The 21,080-nt window shown below is 41.5% G+C and overlaps 1 protein-coding gene across 2 annotated transcripts in view; it reads right to left on the minus strand.

Annotated features, from left to right (window-relative positions):
- Positions 1-17,457, minus strand: part of GLI3 (GLI family zinc finger 3) — a 194,202-nt gene extending 176,745 nt beyond the window's left edge. For both annotated transcript variants that reach the window (XM_086467654.1, XM_086467653.1), the window contains exon 1: positions 17,334-17,457. In XM_086467654.1, the coding sequence (XP_086323780.1) occupies positions 17,334-17,457 (124 nt within the window). The remainder of the gene's footprint in view (positions 1-17,333) is intronic.
- Positions 17,458-21,080: the final 3,623 nt, after the last annotated feature.

Genomic DNA, 21,080 nt, shown 5'->3' on the forward strand with positions numbered 1-21,080 from the left:
CCTCCACCCAGCCTAGTGGGTGTCAGGCAAGGAACAAAAGTGAGTTCTCAAGGAAGAGGAACAGACCCCACCAGTTAGTGAGACACCAAGGAATTAAGATAACATAAGTGATTGCTATACAACCCCACAAGGCGAATTGTGTCACCTCAGCTCAGCGACCACTGTCATTATGCAAGCTGCTTCCCAGCCTCCTCTTCACACTGCCCTCAACAGATCTGCTCCACTGTAGGTCTCATTTATCCTGTCAGAAGAGCATCTCTCTGCTCTGCCTGAGAGGACCTTCACGCTAAATGCCTCTGTGGATCATAAATACCCTAACAGGTTTTTTTTCACTCTAAAATATACCACAGGATGTGTTGTCCTTTTCACTCCAAGACTCACAGGAGTCCTCAGGGCATTCCAACCCTCAACAAGCACTGTACAATGCAAATAAGTGGCATCATCAGACTTAGTACCCAATTGCAAGGGTTTTTTGCCAAGCTGAGGGCAATTTTTGACATAAAATTAGGTCAGCAATAAATACATTGCTACCTACTGGTACAGACTTTTGAGAGCATCACTTCACAGTTCTGCATTAAGCAACCCAAGCAGAAGGATGCGGTGGTAAATTGGAGTAAGTGTAGGTGCACCCAACGCGTGCTTGTTTGCAGGTTCCAGTAATGAATTTGCATGTGTATTCATAAGAGAATGGGTCTGCCTCCAGAAATGGATGTTTCCCAGTGTTACCACCACGACAAAGACAAGAAGGTCCAGTCTGCAGTGCTTACAGATTCACAGCCACCTTATCTACCCCAACGGTGAATTTACAGTACTGGTCTCAAAAGTGTGAAACAATCAGGAATTTCCTTTTAACATGAACAGCTGTCTAATGGAGGAAAGGACAAGACCTGAAATCCCATCTTAACTGTAGCACAGTCAACAGCTGGACACACATCTGCAGAGATAAAATACCAGCATATAAACAAGCTGTGATGGCTTGTTTCTTGAAACCCAAGAAGGGAGTCACTTACTCATCCTTAATTATGCTGGCTCCACAACAAGTTTAACTACCATTTAGGCAATTCAAAAACCAGGGCAATTGCAAAGTAATTTATAACTCAACCATAACTGCTTACTGTGAGTAACGCACATTGCATGGCATTTTCAGATGATAGCAAAGTAGAGAGGGGTAGCACCCTGATCTGGCAAAGGTCCCTAACGACTTTCTTTCATTAACACCAGAAAGGAGACAGACAGACAGACAGACAGACAGACAGCATCACCACCATCACCACCACCGCTCAGCTACTTCTGGCATCCCAGAGCTAAAGGGAACATAGGGACACTCATCCTGATTGCAGCATGTTACAAAATAGTGTTCCCCAGAGGATACAGGCAAGCTTACATAAGCAGCAGTGAAACTGGGCAGCTTTCCAGTGAATTTGCCCAATGGCCTGCAGCCTCCCATTTCAAGGTAGCTGAAATGCTGAGCGCTGAATAAAGTAATTTGATCCGCATCCCATGCATTTTAATAAAGAATGGGAAAGAACAGACACCTATTAGCGTTTGCTAATTTTTATTTCCTAAGACACTGAAACATAAAACATCCTCCTTCTTTCCCCTGCCTACACGGTCCCTTTTAGTTTTAAGTCACTCGCAGCTTATCTCCTCCACTGAAACAAAAATGTGTTTATGAACAGAAGCCTTCTGAGTGTTTTTAAAAAACAAAAATGTACCAGATACCAATTAAAAAAACAAAAAACACACAAAAAAAAAGGCAAAACAAAACAAAAGTTTAATGAAAGCACTGTCAACTCTTAACTGGAATCTACTTTTCCCCTTCCAACTCCATCCATCTCTCCCTTTCAATTCCATTCCTTGAAATAAACCGGCATCACATGGTATCAGTCACATGAGCCAACTTCACACACTTTGCTGACCTCAAGAGAAAGTTTAGACTGGACGGACCTATCTAGGAGAAGGGAACACATGAAGGAACACTGTTATCAGGTTGTTTGCAACACCTGCACGTTTTTATTTTTATGTCTCATTTTTCAGGTTGGAAACTGATTCTGCCTGACCTCCAGAACGTGAAAGAAAAGTCTACAACCTGAAAGGACAGAAAGCTGGGAAACAGATTTTCAGCAAGATCATTTCATACCTCTTCATGGGTTGTGTTTACCTCAGTTAACATCCACGTAACTTCAAGGACTCTTCACATTTTGAAGATGAATTAACTGTTGCTAAGTTCTGAACACCCTCCCTTTCAATTACAGCTTGATAGCCTGAGATATACACACTGCTGCCCTCTGCAACTCCTCCAGCAGAACCAAGGAAAAGCAATTTCACTGCTCTCTTTATTGCTAAACCAAAATATAAGCCCAACAAAATAAAGGATTTTCCTTAGATTCTTCTACATTTCTCATTGTTTATATATGTTCCACATTAAAATAAGTTTAATCCTGCAAGACAGGGGGCTCTCACAACCAGACTGTCAAGGATTTGGTTTCCACAGCAGCCAAGATTCCTGGAAATCCAGAAGCATCTGTACAAGGCAATACTGCATAGAGCCAGACCATGCCTGAGACCTGCAGATACGAGGGATGCCAGTCACAACCCTGCTGAGCACATGCTCAAGGCAACCCCACTTACACAGAGGCCTGGACAGTAAGTTTGACTTATTTGGGACTGCAAAAAGCCAGCAGTCAACACTGTGCCCACGTCCTGCTCTGTTCTTGTGTCGGGCTGAGGGTCTGCCTTCACTTCCCAAAGAGCCTGCACATCTTGGAGGGTAAGCGATGTAAATCGAACATAGTACACCTGGCCAGATGCAAATGCAAAAGCAGCAGCCTAAATTATGTTGAGGCACTCAAACAAAAAACTCCTCTTGCTCTGCCTTGCATGTCTAACATTTACATCTAAACGTAACATTTTTCGTCATAATTATGGAGACCAAAATACAATGTTTTTCTGAGATTCACCTATTAGGAAAATTCATGTGAAGTTATTCTGTATCAACTACTCTGCGCCTACACGCAAGCTCTTACATCTCTGCAATTAAAGTACAGGTCCCATGAACAACAATGACTTCTGTCTAAAAGTGCTAAAATACTGATTTTTGACAGGTTCTCAGTCTAGCTATGACAACCAAAAAATTCACCTGAAGTCTATTTAAATTAGAGCACCACAAAGGAGGACATCATAGCTCTTCCTTTCTTTCTTTCCTTCCTTCCCTTCTTCCTTTTCTTCCTTTCTTTTCCTTTAGGTCCTGCCTTTCTTCCTTTCTTTCTCTCTCTCTCCCTCTCTCGTAAACACCTGGTGGAATTTTTTACATCTTTGCTCAAGGTTCTTATTCACTTATAGATACAATTATTATTTTTTTAAGAGTAGACTTACTTTTAGCATTTGTTTTGAGCCTTGAAGATAAATGTAGCAATAAATCACAGTCCCTTGAAATATTTTTATTACTTGAGATGCTTTGGTACCCTTCATACTGAGGTTACTTTTTAAAGAAAAAAAAAAAATGGTGGTGTCAAAGGATTTGTATGCAAGGCTTTAATTCTGATTTAAGTTAGATGGCTGAAGAAAAAGGTCTTTGGGAATTTAAACAGCAAAACCTACCTACCTCCCCCTATCCTCTGAACAATCAAAAGAAAGCGTTTAAAGCTGAGAACAGGACTTTCAAATTGCTTCTGCTCTTATATATGCAACATTGACCTCTATCATGTCAGCAAACAAAATGGTGTCTTCGAACAGATATTTTAAACTCAGAGAGACTGTCAGAAGAAGATGCTGAGGCACATCAAATTGAAAATATTCAATAAACCCCACCATAAATAACTTTCCTTGACCAATACTTCGAAAACATGGCACTGACTTAGATTGGGATGAATTTTGGGAATGAAGCTGGGAGGAATCCCTCGACGGATTCCAGATCCATGCCTTTTTGGCAAAGGCACTGTGATCCTGTACTGGTCCTGGTGTTTAAAAGATGCCAATGTCCATTCACTGTAACTCTTTAGTCTTTGAAGGTAAGAAATAATTCACCAGACACACATTCAGAAAAGGAGCTTTAAAATAATGTTCAGATAACAGCTTAGAGGTCTCGCATTTCTCTAAGCAAAATTGTGCTGGTTTCAATTTTGCTTTCCAGCGAGCGGTGTGATCCACTATGAAGGCACTGAAAACATCTGTGAAAAGCAGAAGAGTTTTATAGCAGTTTTTGACTGAATATTTATATATCAATTAAATAAAAGGATTCCCATGCTGCTCCCATGGAAGTCAAAGGCAGTTGTGCCACTGGCTTCATGATAGCAGCAAAGTTTGTATCTTACCAAATCCCTGAAACCTGGAGTACTTCAGTCTACAAGGAGTCACTCTGGCTAATACAACTACATGGGAACTAAATCATAATTATTTTTTTCTTTTTTTTCTGATCATACAGAAAAGCCTTCAAATAGGACATTCGCAAAAGAAAGTGCATTTCCAGGATTAGGTCCTGAGATGACTTCATGAGAAGTCATCTCAAGTTTCTGAGATGAAGGTTGTAACTCAGTGATAAAGCCTGTCAGGAGCCCAGACGTCCCACTAAGGGAAGGGAACCAGGCTTCCCCTCTCCCATCTGGCAGTCACCACCTCCACCAAGGTCTCCTCCTGGCTGCAAGTAGCTATGGCTTTCTGGGCACTTCCAATGGAAAATGCCTGGAGTTGAGAGGGAAACATGCCAGTCGGCGCAGCCACCTCCTGAGCCCACTCTGCACAGCTACGCCTTGCGGTCAGCACTGGAATCAGCCCAGGCTTAAGGGCTTAACCATCACAGGTGCTGAGCACCCTGGGGAGCCTCAAACAACTCATGGGGTCCAGCCTCCGCCCTCCTCCTCTCCAGCAGAAATACAAATTCAAAAATAAAAGCAGGAAGACAGTTTACAAGGAGCATTTTATCTGAGTAAAAGTTGGAGCAGGCTGAAAACTCCCATGGGTCATCTAGGTTTACACATTTTAGATGAAACTGAAAATTGAATATTAAACACACATTTTTATCAAATCATATTTCTCCCAGAGAAGGTTGAGTACTGTTTATTTTTTTAATCTGATTCACTATGATTACAAGTGGTAGGAAAGCTGGTTACATTAGCCACTCCATCTTTTTAGTTCTATTCATATGACTTTGATTTTGTTTTTCTAACACCACTAAGAAAACTATAATGCAAAAAAACCCACAAAAACAAAAAACAAAACAAAACAAAAAACTATAATCTGTGAAAAGGCACTCTGAAATATATGAACCAAGTTGTATCCATAATTGTTTCCCTGGCTTATCAAAAAAAGGCTCATTTGCATTATCTGTTATCTTTAGATACCCATCCTGGTCTATAAACAGAGTTATCAATCCCGTTCAGAGGCCAGTCCACAAATTGAAGTTTTCTATAGAGGGAATTAGCTATAAACAAGCCCGAGGCAATTTTCTTTGACAGCCAATGGTAAACCATAGGAAGTAACTTTAATAGTGATTTACAGTTCTCCTCTGGTTTCCATCCAACTTTTCCTTCTTGTGCTTCTGTTCCATCCAAAAAGGAATTTTTCAGATGTTCTAATTTCCCATTCAAGATGCAATCAATCCCAACTCTAGGTGTGTCTAATCCAATTTTTACGGTATGTTCATGGGCCAGCACCAGAGAAAAAGAACTCTCCTTTTATTTTCTTTCAATTGCCTCTGCTGCAATCACAAGACTTGTCATCTCCTGGTGTGAAATGCACAACACTGGAGGAGAGTGAAGGAGATTTGGGCGGGGGGGGGGGGGGGGGGGGCGGCGGCGGGAGAGAGGGAGAAAGAGAGAATGAGCCAACCTACCAAAAAGAAAGTGGAAAACAGCTATAGGAAAATAACATTAACATTTTTGAATTATCCTACATACTGAAAGCTTCCATTTACCAGAATAATTAATTAACTCAAGATTTTTAAAGCCTGTGCAGAGTTTTTAAGCTCCTCATTTAAATCCCAGTATGCTGTTAGAAGTGGGATATTTAGGAATGGACTCCAGCTTCACACCACCCATCTTCCTCATCTATACACAGTGAAGTCAGATTCAAGTCCTACACCACTTGCTCACACACACACCATCCTTAGGTACCCAAGTAAACCCCATTGCCTGACCTCCCACACCACCAAGAGTCACAGGACTGCTCCTCCTTTACGAATGAAAGCTTTTTTTCTCTTAACAACTTAACATACATCCTGGCTAACTCTGAACTTCCATCAGCTGTACATTTAAAATATTTATTTTTCAACCTCTAATTAAAAGATATTTCTAAGCCACTATCCCACACAGTGGATCTTAATGTGCATCAGAGGCACACCAAAGAAACAGCAAGCAGGGGTATGGTTCTTTTTGTGGGCAAACTACTGCAAATGAAGGTAAAGCAGCCAAAAATCCACTGACGACAGAGACCTATGTGGATTTAAATCTGTGAGAGCAGTTGCAGAACAGAAGAGAATTACACCCAAGAGTTTAGCAATTAATAAATATCCCGTGTATCAACACAGACCAAGAAAAATTGTTTCCTTTTACATTAAAGAAAAATACATGACCATGTAGCCTGTACACTCTGCTGTTCCTTTTCTCTATATATGCATAGACATGGGGGGACACATATATATACACACACACACATATATATATGTGCGTGGGTTATTTTTCCCCTGATTGAAAGCTACCCTAATGGGTAGGCACTAATGGATTTGAAGTGATAAGGAAAAGGTGGACATGCAAAACGCTCCAGAACTTCTGTTCCTAATCAATCACCAGAGATCAGTGACATCATTCAAGCCTTTGATCAGAGCTCCCCTTTCAAGCTTAAAAAGGGGGGATAGATTGACCCACACCAGCCGAGGGACTGAAGAAACACCTAGGATACAATTCACAGTGAAATATGAGAAGTCACCAGCATCCCTCTTCAGAAAAACTATCCCTTCCCACCTTCCTCAAGGAATACAGCGTGCATTCCAGAGCAACCAAGCACAAACAACAGATTTATCTCTTTCCCCAGCAATTAGAAAACAGCCAGGGAAATAACGCACCACAAAATCCTTTCAGGTTTTATTTCTGAAGCCTGCGTACGCGTTTTATCCCTGAGCAGGCCGTTTATTATATTTGCTTGCATTCAAAAATCTTCCCAAGTTCATTAATACAAAAAAAAAAAAAAAAAAAGAAAAAAGGAACTTATTTTTCCAAAATGCCTGAGCAGCTTTAACAACTAAAGGCAGACGTCCATTTTTAAAGAAAAAATAGTTTTCAGGAGAACCAGAATCACAGCAAGCATTCGCTACACTTAGCGCTCGCCTTTGTCCACGTCAGGGCATTCAGAGAGTTTAGATCACTAATCCCACTTCAGCTAAAATTGAGCTCCATTGTTTCTCAGTTCATCTGAGTTTCCATGGCACTTACTAGGACTTAAGTGTTATTTACTTAGTGTGGTTTGTTAAAAACCAAAAACAACAACTAAGTCTCAATGTGAACATCAGGTTTGCTATTTTTTTCCTTTTTACTTTCCACAAGCTCAAGATGCAGTCAGTATTTTACAGCCTCAGAGACTTCTTCCATCTAAAAATCTTCAAGAAAAGCAAAAGTTGAAAATAGACCTGAAAACATTCACTTCATTGTTTTGGCTTGGTTTTCTCCCATCTGTATTTTTAAAAAATCTAATTGAGCTTCCCGAACAGCAGCAAAAATGTAGTTTATTATCCTCCTCATCAGGTGATCAATGATTTCATTAATAAGACAGATAACAAAACTGTCATATCATCGACACAGTTATGAAAGATGATCCTGGCTTCTTGCTCCATTTTCCAAGGTCTGGGATTCTCTGTGGCAGCTCTGAGTCCATTCAATATTTTCCACAGACAGAGAAAAGTGAAAATCCATTTTGAAACCAATTTCAATTAGGATCCAGAAGCTGTTATCACAGGTGTCGCAGAATGGGCCCGTGAGTGGAAATGTCGCCTATCCATTCTGAAATGAAACCTTATCAGGGGCTACGAAGATGGCTGAGGACAGCCTATCTGTAAATTACTTTTCGTCCTGTGTTAACTCAACCCTAGTTCTGTCATATGGAATTCTTTCCAGCCCCTCGTAATAATCTAATGACTAACTAGGCGCTGCACCAAAACGGCTTTTATTCTGCTCGGGCTTCCCCCGCTGAACGGGGCTGCAAATGCAAATAACCGGAGGCGGCCAGGCAAGCCAGCGTATTTAGTAATATCATTTAAAGCTCTCATGGTTTATTACAGGGAAGTAACGGGCTTGCATTCTGAAGCCTGTCTCCACCCATTGCATTCCTGGTGATTTTTCAATTGCAAACTCCAAGGCCCAGTTATTTCATTAATTCAGCACCCAAGTAGTGAGGCTTTTCTCTCACATCTTTCAGTCTCCTTTTAGCAAATTATCCCATGACGGAGGATTTATTCAGTCAAAGACCTCGGACTTTGAGAGGCAACAAAAGAATCAAGAGACTTTCTGGTCCACCTGCCTGGCGAATGATGAGGCAGGGTAAAGCCTCCCCTAGAGAAACCAATCAAACCATTGTGTGGCACAGTCAGACCTTTTCAACTGTCAAGCCAGGAGAGCAGGAAAAGAGATGAAAGAACTCAGGATGAAGCTACCATTTACAGAACCATGTGGGAATGGCCTCCGAAGATTTAATAATTGGGATGGAACTCAACTTTCTGAAAACTAAAAGAACAGAGAAGAAAAAAAAAAAAAAAAAAAAAAGAGGGGAGAAAGGGAGAGAAAGAAAAGAAAGAGAGAAGGAAAGAAAAGCGAGAGACCAGGAGGAGGGGAAAACACTACCACTCAGGCCCAGAAGGAACTTTTCTACAAAATCCACTGTTGTTATGTATGAACCCCTATGCTGGAAAAGAAGAAAGGCAAAAGGAGGACAGAGAAAGAGCAAGACAGTTTGTAATACTAACTTAAGTTTCAGCAATTTTATTGTCTCATCTTAGGAAAAACTTTTGTCAGTACAAATCTGTTCTATTAAGCAGAACAAAAAAAAAATCCCCTTAGTCTGGGATATCTGTGTGCATTTTCAAACTATTGCATGTGTGGGATTTAAGGTTTTGCATTTCTACTTGGCTGCATGCGAAACACGCATGAAAAGTCGTACTAAATCAACGGAAACCAGCGTATTTTAAGCGCTTGGCATGTGCAAAGCATGTGCACGCACAGCTCCTGTGTAGCCAGACTCCAGCTGACTGCAGGCACAAGATTAGGAACTGTTTTTTGATAACCCAACCCATAAAGGCTTGCAAGCTAAATTTTAAAGTCATCTGAACAAACCCCTGTATTTCCTGTGTACTTCTCTTCTCCAAGTGCCTTTGCACACTTGAAATCTACATTCATCAGTAGATCCAGATCACATTTACAAGTAAATCAACGTTTTTTCTGAATTGCCAGCCTTATGAACAAAAATATAATCTTCAAATTAAATTGTCACCACTTGCAGTATACATCAAAGGCAAAGACTTTTAACGGGAAATAAGATAATAACAGAGCAGTAAAAATCCATCTCATTCCCTCTTAGTTGGGAAGGTAAAAGAATGTATCTCCCTCCCCTCCCACCCTCACCCGAAAATAACGAGATATGACTTAGAAAGAATACAGAGAACATAGTTTTAATACAGTACCTTCTTTACATAATCACATACCATACCCTAAGAACATTTCTCCCACTTATTGGCATAAGTATTCAGTTACAATTTCTATGTAAGCAGAAGCTGAGGTTTTGTATCTTCTGGAGAAGAAAAAGTAAAGGAGGAAAAAGTAAACAGAAACATACAGAGCAGGGGTATAATCAAATGCAACATTGATGCCTGATTATTTCCTTTTAACTGGAGACAGATATGAAATAGAAAACATCCAGAAGAGAAAAAGACGAATGCCATTTGAAAACCTGTTAAGTAATTTAATTACTTCAGCTGCCTTAATTTACACAGCTCAAATTGTAAAGCCAAATACTGTGCCTGCCAGAGGGGTTGCCTGGTTTTAAATCAATTAGAAGGATTTTTAAAAATTCTTTTTATTTACTTTAAGCAGATCTACTTCATGTAGCTCCTCCATGTGCAGATTCCCAAGTCTGGTCCCTTTTCAGGACCCAGGAAAACGCTCAGGACGCAAGAGTTTTCCACCTCTATTTTTTCAGTGCCCTTCCAATCATCCCCAGCCGCCTGGCACTCATGGGTTTGTTGACACCCGTTTCCAGCGGCTGGGAGGAAGGTGTCATCGGCTGGAGCAGCAGTGCTGCTGCAGAGTTTTGCCACGCTGCTGTGCAGCCTCTCCACTTTGGTGGCACCGGCTGGCACGGCAGTGCAAGGTCATTATGAGGCCCTTTCTTTTTTAGGGTATCACCTTCCCCAGAGACCAGCACTTAATGGCAGTCAGTGAGGCCTTTTGTGGAAGGCTAACAATATCACTGAAGCTTCAGCTGCCAGTAGCCTTTTTCCTATTAAAAATCAAACCTCTTGGTTGCTCCCCCTGCCTCCCCAGTACTGTGGGCTGTAACACCTGAATTTTTTGAGGTCTGATTGATACTGGACTCCTGCAAAGCACAAGCTACAGAGCATGGTACCACTGCCACAGTGTAGAGACCCATTTTAAATCTCTTTATTATTATCATCACTTCTTACTGTATTGCAAAACCCAGGTACAGTTGCTTGGGTGTCTGGGGTTGGAGTTGTTTTTTTGTCTTTCAGGAAAAAAAAAAAAAAACAAAACAGTATGCAATTCCCTAAATTTAACCTCCACCTTGTCCAGGTGGCACGCTTCTGCTGCTAACTAATGTTTTCTCCCAATTCCACCTCATGTTATCCAGCAGGATGTTGAGTCATTACTTACTGATTACAGTGATTGCAGGGATAAGCCACTCAATCATCTCTTTTGGAACTTGCAAAGGGATACAGGAGGATTGACATTTAATATCCCTTATGCTATTAACCACTGCAGGGAGGGGAGAGAAGGTGGAAAAAAAGGAGGGAAATCTCGGCAGAATTAATGAAGCAATGCTGTATTGTGCTTGCAGATCATTGGCTTTAGAGCGGGGCAGGGCTGGCTCACTGAGGAGCAACACTAGACAGAATGAGTTATTACAGTCTACAACAAACCCCAACTTGACAACTGAAATTTTATTATTAAGCATAAAGGACCATGGGTACATTGCTCTGAATGAGCATGTATTTTATCAGCTACCCACGTCAGATTGCAATATACCAAGGCATGCAGTCCCCACTTAATTATACTCTTCAACACTTTTGCTTCCAATACTTCCAAGCGTCAGGAGAGTCTGTCCTCCCCAAGGATAGGTACCTTCTTTTAGTTTATCCGCTTAGGACCAGGCCACAATTATTAGAACAGAAGGGCATGCAAAATACTCAAGTTCACGCCTTTGCCCTTACTTTTCTGCGCCACCATGTGTGACCATTCTACCCTTACTCTTCATGCTGCTGTACGCCACCATTACAGGTAGGAATTACTTGCAATATTTGTCTTGCTGAAACACAAAACCCTCAGAAAAACCTATACTTTGAAGTCATCACTTCCAGTATCTAATACTACAGGATGTTGTTTCCTCCTTGACCTGAAAATGAGAAGAGGGCCCTCCATCCCCCATCCCCTGTGATTTCAGGAGAGGAAGGCATCCTCTGATCACTTTGTCGAATCAGGCCTCATATAATCAATCTGGGACTCAATTTGCAGGCCATTAAAACAGTACAGGCAATGTTTCTCAATACCTAACAACCTCTTTTGAACCCTGACCTCTCAACGGGACCCTGAGCACATCAGTCCAACAAGGGGGCCAAGAATGGGTATTATGATTAACACCTACTTTACGGTGAGCTTGAAAGCAAGCAGCAGGACAAGTAACCAACTGAAAGTTTAAACAGGAAATGTGATTCTTATGGGGCTGCAGTCTGCTGAATACTTCCCTCGTGTTCAATCCTGAAAGAACCGCTAGGAAGAAAAAAAAAAAGGAGACCTAGATGAAGCTGGCTCTTCTTCTGAAAGAACCAAAGTGGATGCATGAACTTCCTCTCATTTATTCATCTATCAAGCCTGGTTTTAAGTTACATCATCACTAAGATAATAATTTCTGCTTTCTATCACTTTAAAGTATGTTCTCAATAACTATCTGATTCTGATAAAGGTAGTCAAGTCCACAACCGACATACGTTTATAATTAGCTTTTTTTTTTTTAAGGCAGAGTAATAGGTTAATAAGAAATATCGGATTACACTGGAACAAGCTCATGGGTCAAAACCTAGACAAAACACATCAAACTGAAAATGAGTGCTTGCCTGTCAGATACTGAAGGAGTCCCTATACAATGACTGCATTGTTTTAATGCAACATTAAAAACATCAGTTTAGAGCCAAAACGTGCAAAAGAGGAAAGCATTTTAGTCACCAACAAAATTCACAAGCCAAACAGCAAATAAATCACGGTCGAACACAGTATTACAATCTCCTAATGTTCTCCAACCAATGCTGCAAAGTGCAGCTTTGCCTTGTAAAAGTATTAATTCAGCCCTCACAGAAATTCCCTGCACTTTTTAGAAAATAAAGCGAGAAATTAATTACATCCATACTACAGATTAAGTGAAAAAAAATAAATTGCATATAGCTGAGGGCTGTGTTAGGTTAGCGTGCGGTTTTTCGGTCAACGCCTCTTAGGAAGTACTCTAACAATAAATCTGATCCACCTACAAAGCAGAGCGTAGAGTCGAAGCAGACAGCCTGGTAAAGCATTAAAGCGACTGCCTAATTGTAAACATGCAAAACCCCGCATTAGGGCCAACAGAGCTACTCCTGTGCCTAAAGCGAGGCGTTCACTTGAGTACTTGCTCGACGGGAGTTTAAGAATTTACTGCGGTGCTGGGACTCGGGAGGGCTGGCAACTCCCTGTGCCGGGGTGCAGGAGGGTACTGCACCAGCACGGGCAGCATGGCTGCGCAGGCAGGGGAGCAAGCAGAGTTTTCTGCAGGGCTCAGCCCAACATACCGACTTTGCGTGCTGCCCATCTCAGCCCCAGCTCACATGCCAGGCCACAAGGCACGGTGGCCAAGGTGCAGGCACGCTGCTCGCCACGCCAGCCCTAGCAGTCGCGGGCAGGGCAGCATGGAGGAGTAGCCGAGAACAAGCCTCCCTGTCACTGTTCAGCACGCTTCAGCAAGGCAGGTCACTGTGTGGACTCCTGCAATGTTTACCGTGTTCACCTGAAGATTTCTTTTTAATCCTGCGATTACTTGAAATCACAGGAGGTACTGTATTATCCAACGGAGGTCTAGCAAGGCAGATTTCACAACCTGCAATACCACGCAAAGGCTCTCTAAGGGGAGCACAGAACTAATTTTAATGAGATTATCAATGGATACCTCTCCTCAGAAAGGCATTTCCTGCACAACTTGATAGGAACCTGTGTGTGCATACAGCAACTTTCAGGACTATGACCTAAATCCATGCACTGACATGGTAGGGAACAAAGTCTTAGCGCTATGTCTCCAGAAAAGTGGCAAGGATGCACAGGCGAGAAGACAAGGCCTGACAACATGGCACTGTGGTGGCAAGGTGGTCTGGGACACTGGCCTCATTACTCCAATGTAATACCAGTGACATGGTCATGACATAAACACTGTATCTATTTGTTGTTATTACTTTGCCAAAGCAGATCGGTCTGAGGATATCAAATCACACAATACAGAAAAGTAAGCTTTCTTTATACCCTAGCACAAACTTTTTATTCATACAGCCTTTTATGAATTAACATCTCGATGAGCAGTTTTCTTTAGCAGCTTTCCCATCCTTGGATACTAGCCTAGCAGTAAATATAGCAGTCAAACAAAGAAGAAGTAAAAGGAACAATTTGCAAAGAAATGTATCCTAGTAAACCAGTGCAGTTTGGTTGAGACACACAAAACGAAACACAAAGGAGAAAAAAAAAAAAAAAAAAAAAAGGCATGCAAAAATTAATTCAAAACAAAGCAAGAGTGGTCCCAAATTACAAAGTCCCACAGGGGATCAAAGCGCACCAAAGATTTTTGTTAGTTATTACAAATTACAATTTATTTTTTTTTACTTTTACTTTCTTGATCACATGTATTTTAAAGGAAGTTTTAATTTGCTCCAGTACTAAGACCTTCCCCACATGTTTCGGCCTGGAGCACATTTTAATGGCTTAGTTATAAATCCCTGAAATTAGGGGTTTATAATGGAAACGCTGGCAGGCCCTTATCTAACACAGTGCAAGCATCTTAGCAATATAGTCAGAGTTTGTAGTTAGGTTAGTGCAGCAGAAACCTTTTTTGTATGAAGTAATGACAGAAACTCAGCAGAAGTGGCTAAGGTGTAAACCATGGCCCATGTTTGCTTATTGTTTGAGTCTGCAGCGCAGCGTTGTGTAGTCAGGGTTAATACATGAGCTGCCCTTCCAGGTCACCTTTCCCACCTTCTTTTCCTTGCACCTAGGCTCTTCAATAAACAGTCTGCACACCATACGATTTAAAAGTTTTCCACGCTCAATATTCATTTTAACATAGATTCTGCTACTGGGTGTGTTACTCGCTTTTGGGAGCTGTTGAAATAATGGCATTTTCTCTGTTTCTTCAAGACTGTAAGCTTTGCATAAAACCCACACCTAACAGCTTTCAATCTATTTATGATCCAAATTCTGACTCCTTTAGAAGACAGCAGAGCTACGGAGAAAATACTAGTTTCTACATCACACCTCAGACAGCTGTCACTCAAGTGCACGTTACTCTGCAAACTTTGCTAATTAATGTGTTGCTCAGGAGAGAAGCCCTCATACTAGACATGCTTACGAGGTGACACGGGTACGACAGGCAGATGCTGCTCTGCAATGAGAGCAGAGTCTTCTGACAAAAACAGCAAGGACCACTGTCTTTTTGTTATTTTTAAGGGTACCTTACCTTGTTTAACACAGCATTCAAATGCAAATCACAACCATTTAACATTACCACAGCCCTGTGAAAAAAAAGAGGCGCTGACCCAACAAAAGCTGCATGTTTTGTAGGAGTGGTGTCTTATAGCAACTGATGATGCTCCTGTAGTAACACTCATTCCAGCACTAAAGAACAAAAGATGTAAATGCAACCCAAGCTCCAGCTTTCATGTAAATTGGTCCTTGTAACCAATATTCATTATCATGACAATCGCATCTGCAAGAAGCAAAATTTTAAAACACTCCAACAGTAAAACTCATGTTTAAGTTTCTAAAGTTTTGGTATTAGTATTTGTTTTGGTACATGCTTCACGGAGTCTCTACACTAAGAGGAAATTTTTCAGATCCACGAAAGAATGGAATTTTTTATCCCTTTGAAGCCCAACCCTGTATCTCCGGAAAGTCGTTTGTTTGGTTATGACATGAAGGTAGGTTAGAAACCCAAACCTTGGAGATCCTGGTTACTTCCCTACATACAAAGACTAACAAGACCACCCCTTATCCACTGAAAACAAAGGAAACTGTCATTACCTTAACTAAAAGCAGCCTCAGGCCCCAGGATGTGTACTACATTAGCATCTCATTCCATTAATAGGAGACAATTCCAGTGACAAAAATTTCTAGTCATTCATTAGACTTAGAACCATTCCAGCTCTTGGACTCTGATGTCCCTGACATACAGTAACACACCACCTAGATGAAGCAGGTAGTTAAGAACTAATATTACCATTACAGCTGATAGGTAGAATAGAGAGAGAAAATAATTTGACCACAGGCTAAATAAGTAAATTAGGCAAAAACGTCTGGAAGGCTTTATTTTTAGCCCTCTAAATATAAATGTTTAACAATAACATTAAAGCTAGCCCAAACAGTCAGAGGTATGTGCCAATACTGAGTTTGAGTACAAACCCCTGACACATCAAAGACTACGCTTATGTGTATAAATGTGCATCTGTTTGAAAAGTTGGGCCAGTGTGGAAAATCCTATTATTGAAAAAAAAAAAAAATACAACGGGGAGCTCTTCAGCTAATGTGAACGACTGTAATTCTACTGACAGCAATGGATCTGTGCTGACTTACACCAACTGAGGATCTAATTTCATATGCCTTAGAAAACTGATGCAACTCTTTCCATAGCTGCTCAAGAGTTTCTATACTCTCATAGGGATCAACTCCAACTAGTAGGTCAGCAGGTGCTGAGTTTGCTTTGAATCTGAAGTCCTGTCACACAGAAGGATACTGGGACATGTGCCATCTAATTTTTACTGACCCATCGAGACTCCCCTCTAGTATGGCTAGGATTCATGTATGTTCTACTTTAGTCTAGCGGGAGATACATGTTTCTTCAAGAAAGCAGAAACCTTTCTTCAAGATATCAAAGTGAGAACCTGACCTGGACCACAAGCCCAGATGAGTGAGCATGACAGAAGCAGAATGGGTGAACAGAAAATGTTTTTCCAGGAATACACCAGGACTCCAAAATACACAGAAACCATCTTCCGGTTTTAACCATTATTAGACTGATTTGCAAAAACCAGCAGTTAATCTGCAGCTATCCAAAATCCACGGGTCTAAACTCTGCCCACACCTTTTCAAGCAATTTTCTCTCCTAATGCAAAGGGAGTTTTGCATTAGTAGGGACCAGTACACTCGGCCCTCTTACACTGAACAATGAAAGGGCCAGGGCTGGGATTACACGCTCTCTGGAGAGGCAGAGAATATGTAAAATTGTCAAGTGAGATAATCTCTGGGGAGAATTAAGCAAACTACTCCAGTTTTGCAAATCTACAAGTTGTACATTCACAACTTTGAAATTAATTCATGAGAGGATATGCTCATAGCTTCATGTTTTGTCCCTAGCCATTAAAGAATGTCAGGGAGGTGGAGGCAGCCCTTTGTGAGGAGCAAGTTTAGTTGTAAAAGAAGAAAAGGAAAAAAAAAACACTTTGCCATTAATTTTGACAGGGCTACTTCTCTCTCTTTTGTAATAACTAATTATCTAACTAGTGTAAGAGATTTCAATGGCCAAATGCAAAGCACTGGTAAACCCTGCCAGGTTCATCAAGACAATTTCCAAAACGCCAAAACCAGAAACTTCCTATAATAAATAACTTCGCACATTTACATCTCAAATTAGAACATCTGGAAGAAAAAGACTATGCCTGATGCCAAAACAGGCTTTATTGTATCCTACCACTTTCTACCACCACCCCCCCCCCTTTGTTCGTTTTCTTTAGCCTTTCCTTAGAACAAACACTGATCCAGGTGCAAATGTTCAATTCACTAGGAATGCAGTGAACATAAAATTACTACAGGTTTGGCTGCTAGTAAATCCCTGCTGTTACTCACCATTGGAAGTTGTGCTGGAGGCAACAGCTTTCTCACTGACATCTGTTCGACTGGAGCATTTCACGATGGAACTCTCCACTTTTTTCTTCTCTGTCGTGGCAGAGCTATGGGACTGCGCCTCCATGATGACTTCTCATTACTTCAGCTCTCCTTGTACTAATACCTGAACGAAACAAGAGAGTCATAAACCTTAAATACTATTTGAAACCTCTTACACCTCTCACCTGAAGAAGAGCCTGAGCACAACTGAGTTAGCAGTCTACAGGCCACTTCCGGATGCCCATTAAATCATGTTTGCATGCATGAATTCCTGAGGAATTGAAGGAAACACTAACACCAAAAATAAATATGTTTGCCTTTAAAGAGAATCAGCATCACAAACCACTATGTTGCTTGATGGGTAAGTTCAATTTTTTTTTTTTTCAAGCCTGTAGGGTTTTAATGAACCCAGGAAAAAAAAAAAGACAGTATTGTTCTCCAGTGTCCAGAGCACTTCAGAACAAGGCAAAAGAAATCAAGACAAACCTTCATGTTGACTACAGAAGCCAAATATTTAAATTGCAACATTCACGCTACCCAAACACGCTGCAGCAAGAATTATCCTGTCTATCTCTACACCTTGTCCTACTCATGTAAACATCTCTCACTTTGTTTGTTCAGAAATCTAACTCAAATAAAAGTGCATTGAAGCAACACCTTGAAAACCACAGGGAAAGGCAAATACTATTGCAACTGGCAGATAATGAGATCACTTTCTTTTGCATGAAAACGTTGAAAATGAAAAACTCTGCAGAGGTGTGTATCTGGTTATTCAGCCTTTCCTGGCTGTTCTCAGTGTCATCTCCAGTCATACATTCATTTTATAGCCCACAGATCACTTCTCCTTATTCTCAGAGCTTTTACATTCCTGACATAAACCCAAGAAGCGCAGAGGCTTCCGAAAGGGTAATGCTGCTCGTGCAGCAGTGCATCCAGACCAGGCCCTGAGACTGCAGGGATCTTGGGCTGTGAGGAACACAAGCCTTTCCAAGCCCTGGTCTGAAGCTTAACTTGACGCACACCAGTCTGTCCAAGTAACCTTTACACAAATCATCAATATTCAGCACACACCATGCTTAGAACCGAAGTACCTGGGTACTTCAGTAATTTGAACATGACCCTACGCAACAACAAAAAAATAATAATAAACAGAGTGTTTTTAGCTCTGATCAGCACTGTAGTCATTAGCTAAAGGGGTCTGAAACAGAAGGAAGTCACACTGCTCTAGAAAAACATTTAAATGAAATAAAAAACCAACAGCTTCAAAGGAAGACACAAAGTAAACTATAATGAAGTGTAATTACATTAGTAACCTGTTTCCCCAATTCTGACAGTCCAAAAAAAAAAACCCTCCAACCAAAAAAACAACCCCCCCAAAAAGCCAATTCATCACAAACACAGCCGTCTAGTAACCCTTCCCCTTCCCACCTCCCTGGTAGGAGTTCTTTTTAATAGCACAATAAAACAGTCCAAAGCCTCACTGTTATACAGTAGGGATCAAAGAAGAGCCCAATCACTAAATGAATCATTACTTAGCTATGTAGCACAGCCAGGGAACTGGGCTAGATATCAGAGCCTCTCTGCCACTGACCTAACAGTCTAACCTTCGGCAAGGCATTTTTCTTCCCTCGAGTTTCTTTCTTGCTAAAAAACCAGGAATAACAAACCTCTGCCTGCCATCGCAGAGTACTCCTAAGGGCCCTTTCAAGATCTACCTGTCAAAGTACTACAAATATTATTGTCACCTGTGAAATGGCTTCCTACCAGAACATGATGGGCAATGCCAGGTGTCTTCAAATAGGAAGCAGGAGAGATCTAACAATGCTCAACTTGGCACAGCTCTCACTTGTACCCAGCCATGCACAAATCTCCTTGAGGAGAGATCGCATACGAGCTTTGTAAACAGCACCTTTCCTAATTTCTCATACACTTTCTCCCCCTTTCCCCTTGCAAGAGCACCCATAGCTTTGGTCAGTCATCATGTATATCAGGCTTTTCAGTCCCTTGCATTGGCAGAAACTGCGGGGAAGCAGCTGGCACTGCTGCCAAGCTGTTCGCCCCACACTGACACGAACATGCTTGTTTTCTCTATGCAGCTCTGGCCCCATAAACACCAAAATCTGCCTCTACCCAGCCTCTAGCCACTGCAAGAGTGAGTCCTTCCACGTGCCCTTGTGTGCTCTGACTGCCTTTGAGTTCTTTAATATTCTCTTAAAAAAAACCAAAACTTTCTACATTTTCTCCGAAGGAATTAAAAAAAGCTATACGTTTTCAGTTGTGGTTATTTTTCTTCTGTTTTGCCTTCCAAGGGCCAAGTCTGCTATTCAAGCGACACCTTCATTTATATCAAACAGTTTGGCTTTGAGAGCTTGGAGAGGGAAGCTGCAGAACTTGCCCCCATTTTCTTCTGTCTTCAGTTCACAAGCCTGTTCCTTGTAGCTAAAAGTCATGAAAGGACACAATTATGCCCCCTACTCAACCAGAAAGGAAGAAGCCACATACTCTGCCCCTGTTTCACAAAGCCAGCAGAGTGGCATGAAACATTCGGGCAAAGGTCACAAAAATGATGACAGGTATCTACAGTGGTTCCATCGCCTCCTGCCACACAGATGTCTGTGCAGATAGGAGCAAGGAGCCCTCACTTACCTCCACCTCCCTCCCTCTCCACCATCGCAGGACAGGACCTCCATTACAATCTGATCCTACCACTGCTCAGAACAGAAAGGAGATGAAGGTACTGTAAAGAGTTAACACAGCTTTAATCTCCTAAAAATCATCTTTGGATCATCTGCAACTCAAGAGCAACACATGGCTACTCAGACTGGCATCCGTTCATTCTCTTGACTGGTTTTTCTTCTTTCCCCAGGAGCCCTACCAACAAGATTTTTCTGGTGCTTTGGGGTTGTTTTCTTTAATGAAGGGAAGACAAGCAGATATAATTCCACACTCCCCACTACTGTCTACCGCTTTCCTGGTTTACACCACTCAGCGTGGACAATAGTACAGAACAGAGGCCTGAAGTAGCAGCTTAAAATGAATTTTTTTGGTCTGAAAATTGCAGAATTGGCCACGAGCTAATATAAACATCTGCTCTTGGTATCTGTTCTGGTTCATGTCTGCTTAGTTTACATCCAGAAGGCTGCTTTTATTCATGGTAGCATGGAAGAGAGAACACTACAAGTGTAAACTTTCTTACTCAGCTCTACACCCTGCACCATGAGCCAATAGCCCCAGCGCTGCAGACGTTTCCTCCCGTGTTTTCCTTCCTCCCCTCCCAACCCACACACATGTGACAAGGGCGTCCGCAAGAACTCCAGGAGCTCCAGTTACACTCCAGTGCCGTCCCAACTACATGGTGGTATGCGTGGCTGGGAAAGTAAGGAAAGCCAAGAGAGATGGCAGGACTAATAATTAGAGGTTTGTGTTTTGGTTATGTTTTGCCAAGCCTGCCCAACAGGGAAGCAGTCAACTGGAAATCACTATGGTGGCCCAAGTATCTTTGTTTCCTGAAGATGAACTTAAGCTCAAGTTTAAAACACAAACCAGACACAAATGTCTTCTAGAATCATTCTCCTTAATATTGGCTGTGATTTTTATTTTCTCTCAGAAATGGTACTGAAATAGGAGAATTGCGTTTACTCAAAAAAAAAAAAAATAATGTCCAGGACGATCTGAAGCTTTCTTTCCACTGGCTGCTAATCCCTATCA

Source organism: Leptosomus discolor, chromosome 7, assembly GCF_034619465.1.
Source record: "Leptosomus discolor isolate bLepDis1 chromosome 7, bLepDis1.hap2, whole genome shotgun sequence".
In the NCBI taxonomy this organism is placed as follows: Eukaryota; Metazoa; Chordata; class Aves; order Leptosomiformes; family Leptosomidae; genus Leptosomus; species Leptosomus discolor.